Here is a 4522-nt window from a genome sequence, read left to right on the forward strand (position 1 = left end):
GACTGTCAAGACGTTGACCGCGGACAGGAAGTCGGGGGCCAAGTTTGTGTGCAGCACCGTGTCCCCCAGAGGGGAGTGGATCTACTGCGTGGGCGAGGACTTGATGCTCTACTGCTTCAACTACGCGTCGGGAAGGCTGGAGAAAACTCTGACAGTAAGCTGGTGGGCTCCCTGCCACATGTGGGGGGGGGGGGCTCGTCTGATTGGCCTGCTTGTGCCCCCACAGGTGCACGAGAAGGACGTCATCGGCGTCACGCACCACCCACACCACGACCTCATCGCCACCTACAGCGAGGACGGCCTCCTGAGGCTGTGGAAGCCTTGAGGGGAACTTTGGTCAACTGGAGGTGCTTTAATGCATCCTTTCTTACTATTCACTGTCGCGGTGCAGGGTTCTTCCTATCCCAGAATCCCTTGCAACATTATGGCCGCAACACACAGACGCTATCGAGTAGCGTTCACACAGCTGCCACTGGCTCGCCACAGTCGCCGTGGCGACCGGTCGAGGGGTTGCGAGTCGTCAGAGCGATCCGATTGGACGCTTAGGAAGTGTTACAGGCGATGACATACATCAGGGGTGTCCAATGGGCGGCCCAGGGGCCACTTTTGTACGGGCCGCGCCACATTTTGAACAGAAATACTGTCAGGTTCAAACACTGATGACATCTATTAAACAAGACAAGAAGCAAAGAATCAAATTTGGACTCAATTTTGAGGAGAGACGCGGCCACTGTACTCTCTGTACAGTCTTGCACCACGCTCTGCCAAAAGATTGCACTCCTCCTTCTTTATTTGACTCTCTCCCCCCACCTGACCACAGCTGCCTCCAGAGGGAAGTGGGTCGTAAACAGCGTTGCCTTTGGTTACCGAACAATTCAAAAGAAGAGCTCGTAAAATAGTTAAAAAAGAGTTCCATAAAATAGTTCAAAGACAGTTTGTAAAATACTTCAAAAAGAGTTCGTCCGGAAATTGGGCAGATCCTTGGTTCTCTCCGCTTTGAAGTCCTTGGACCAGAACAACATCCTTCTGTTGATTACCATACATGAGAGAACACAGGAACACCATCTTGCTCCCCCCCCTACACAGTGGAGTTTTACCAGCCTTACTCTTGGTAGGTTTCAAAAGACAGCCTTTTGTCTTCATGTCAGGAACACAATGTAATATAAAGTTTTTGTGATAATTTAGAAACAATTATTCTAACAAAAACATTAGAAAATTCTCGCAGAAATCTTGATGGACCTGAAAAATCTGTGCTGTGAACCTCTGGCCCGGGTCGGTCGAAACTCAAAGTATCCAAACCCATGATTTGTAGGTTTATACGAAGGAAATTTGCAAAAATGCTGGCATAAAATGTTAGCGTCCTAACTTTAGCATGCTAAAATAGAAAAGTTAGCATACTTGCAAGATGCCGCCAAGTATCAAAACACACTGGCCACTCCCAAGTTCTTTTGGATGACATACATGTTGAGTAAAGAGGACCAGAATGGTACTTGGCCAAGTTTTACTAAAGCTTTAGGAGACCAGCTCATACAACGCCAATAATATTTATAATAACAATATCACTAATACATCTTAATATTCATAATAACAATATGACTAATACTTGTTAATATTTATAATAACAATATCACTAATACATGTTAATATTCATAATAACAATATGACTGATACTTGTTAATATTTATAATAACAATATGACTGATACTTGTTAATATTTATAATAACAATGTCACTAATACATGTTAATATTCATAATAACAATATGACTGATACTTGTTAATATTTATAATAACAATATCACTAATACATGTTAATATTCATAATAACAATATGACTGATACTTGTTAATATTTATAATAACAATATGACTAATACTTGTTAATATTTATAATAACAATGTCACTAATACATGTTAATATTCATAATAACAATATGACTGATACTTGTTAATATTTATAATAACAATATCACTAATACATGTTAATATTCATAATAACAATATGACTGATACTTGTTAAAATTTATAATAACAATATGACTAATACTTGTTAATATTTATAATAACAATATGACTAATACTTGTTAATATTTATAATAACAATATCACTAATACTTGTTCATATTTATAATAACAATATCACTAATACTTCTTAATATTTATAATATCACTTATACTTGTTAATATTTGTAATAACAATATCACTAATACTTGTTAATATTTATAATAATATCACTTATACTTGTTAATATTTATAATAACAATATCACTAATACTTGTTAATATTTATAATAATATCACTTATACTTGTTAATATTTATAATAACAATATCACTAATACTTGTTAATATTTATAATAACAATATCACTAATACTTGTTAATATTTATAATAACAATATCACTAATACTTGTTAATATTTATAATAATATCACTTATACTTGTTAATATTCATAATAACAATATGACTAATACTTGTTAATATTTATAATAACAATATCACTAATACTTGTTAATATTCAAGTCAGGAAATGTAAATAGAGTATTGTTGGCACTTTTTGGATGTTTTTTTTAAAATTGCGTTTCATGGGTGTAATAAAGGACCTCCCATTGACTGTAAGCAGACTTTTATTTAGGAGTTAGAATGCATTTATTTTTTTAAACCCCATTCAGTACAGACCAAAAGTTTGGACACACCTTCTCCTCATTCTATCTTTATTTCCATGACTATTTACATTGTAGATTGTCACATGAAAACTCTGAATGAACACATGTGGAGTTATGTACTTTATATTCTACTTTTTTTCAAAATAGCCACCCTTTGCTCTGATTACTGCTTTGCACACCCTTGGCATTCTCTCCATGAGCTTCAAGAGGTAATCACCTGAAATGCTTTTCCCCTCACAGGTGTGCCTGATCAGGGTTGATTAGTGGAATGTCTTGCTTTATCAATGGGATTAGGACCATCAGTTGTGTTGGGAATGAGAAGGCGTGTCCAAACTTTTGGCCTGTACAGTACGTCGTCATGTCTGTCATCATGATTGTCAACCACGGCAGGCAAAATCCCCCAAAAAGTGCAGTTCCCCTTCAAGTAATATAAAAATGCATGAGAGCTGTTTGTCTATTTCAGCTAGTGAATAATAGAACTTCCATAACGTAAATGACCGCCGTAACCACAACACCAGGGGGAGCTCCACTAACCACGTTAAACCCAGATTCCCAAGGTCTTAACTCATTCTCCTTCTATGCCACATCAATGTGGAATGCACTCCCAACAGGTGGAAAAGAAAGGGCATCTCTATCCTCCTTCAAAAGCGCAATAAAAGAACACCTCCAGGCAACTTCAACCCTAAACTAACACCCTCCCTTCCACATCCCACCTCCCCGGATTGTAAATAATGTAAATTCAATGTATATACTCTTATGATGAACTTGTGTGATGACTGTACTATGATGATAGTATATATCTGTACCATGAATGGATTTAAGTCAGGCCTGGGCAATTATTTTGACTCGGGGGCCAAATTTAGAGAAAAAAATGTGTCTGTGGGCCGGCATATCTATTTTTAGAAAAACTAATACAAAACCTCACAATAAAGTCTCATTGAATGCTAAAAATGGCCGCCTTAAAAACGGAATGGAATTGTATTTTTTTTCTATGAACGATAAAACCCTGAATATTGAGAACATATGAAAGCCACACCCCCTCTCGATCGACATATTTTACAATCAAGCCGAGTGCAACAAAAATGCAACAAACAGCGAAATATGAACGTGAAGGGTAAAAAAACAAAAAACATCTACAATCTGATATATTTGATATATCACTAAGCTTTAGAACTTTCTTGTAAAAATGTCCTTCCGCGTCTGTCCCTGACACCCACATTTCAGGCTCTGGAAACACTCTGTGGAAACGCTCCCCACCCACACTGCTTGGTGCCTCGTCTGACCTGCTGTGACGTAGACTACCATAGTAACTAAAAAGTGAAAAGTACCGGTCTGCCACACCCTAAGATTTTTTGTTAAAATAAAGCCAATTTTTTCTGGTCACCTTTATTTAGAAAAGTATCGAAAAGTACCGAAAAGTATCGAAATAATATTGGTATCAGGACAACACTAGTCACTAAAATATCATGCAAAAGCGCAGATTCCAACCATTGAAATACTTTGTATGGCTCAAGACTTACGGTCATTAGAAAACATGACTGCACATCATCATGGCAGCTACAGTTTCCATCTTAAAGATCTAAAAAAAAATATTTGGGAATGTCCGGCGGGCCAGATTGAAAAGCTTAACGGGCCGCATGTGGCCCCCGGGCCTTAATTTGCCCAGGTCTGATTTAAGTGGACTTAAACAAGTTGAAAAACTTCTTGGGAGTGTTACCATTTAGTGGTCAATTGTACGGAATTGTCAAAACGTGGTCCTTGGGGTGTTGTGTTTTCCCGGAATGCATAGGAAAGTTGGCGCGGGCAAGGCGTGAGGGTAAGGACATCTTTTGCACTGGCTTCCTGTGCACTTAAGATG

General features: G+C 37.9%; 1 protein-coding gene across 1 annotated transcript in view; it reads left to right on the forward strand.

Moving 5' to 3' along the window:
* LOC133639470 (WD40 repeat-containing protein SMU1-like) overlaps nt 1–863 on the forward strand; it is a 26017-nt gene extending 25154 nt beyond the window's left edge. The window contains exons 11-12 of the mRNA XM_062032774.1: nt 2–154; nt 227–863. Coding sequence (XP_061888758.1) covers nt 2–154; nt 227–325 — 252 coding nt within the window. The 3' untranslated portion in view covers nt 326–863. The remainder of the gene's footprint in view (nt 1; nt 155–226) is intronic.
* The last annotated feature ends 3659 nt before the right edge of the window (nt 864–4522 follow it).

Source organism: Entelurus aequoreus, linkage group LG22 (genome assembly GCF_033978785.1).
Source record: "Entelurus aequoreus isolate RoL-2023_Sb linkage group LG22, RoL_Eaeq_v1.1, whole genome shotgun sequence".
In the NCBI taxonomy this organism is placed as follows: Eukaryota; Metazoa; Chordata; class Actinopteri; order Syngnathiformes; family Syngnathidae; genus Entelurus; species Entelurus aequoreus.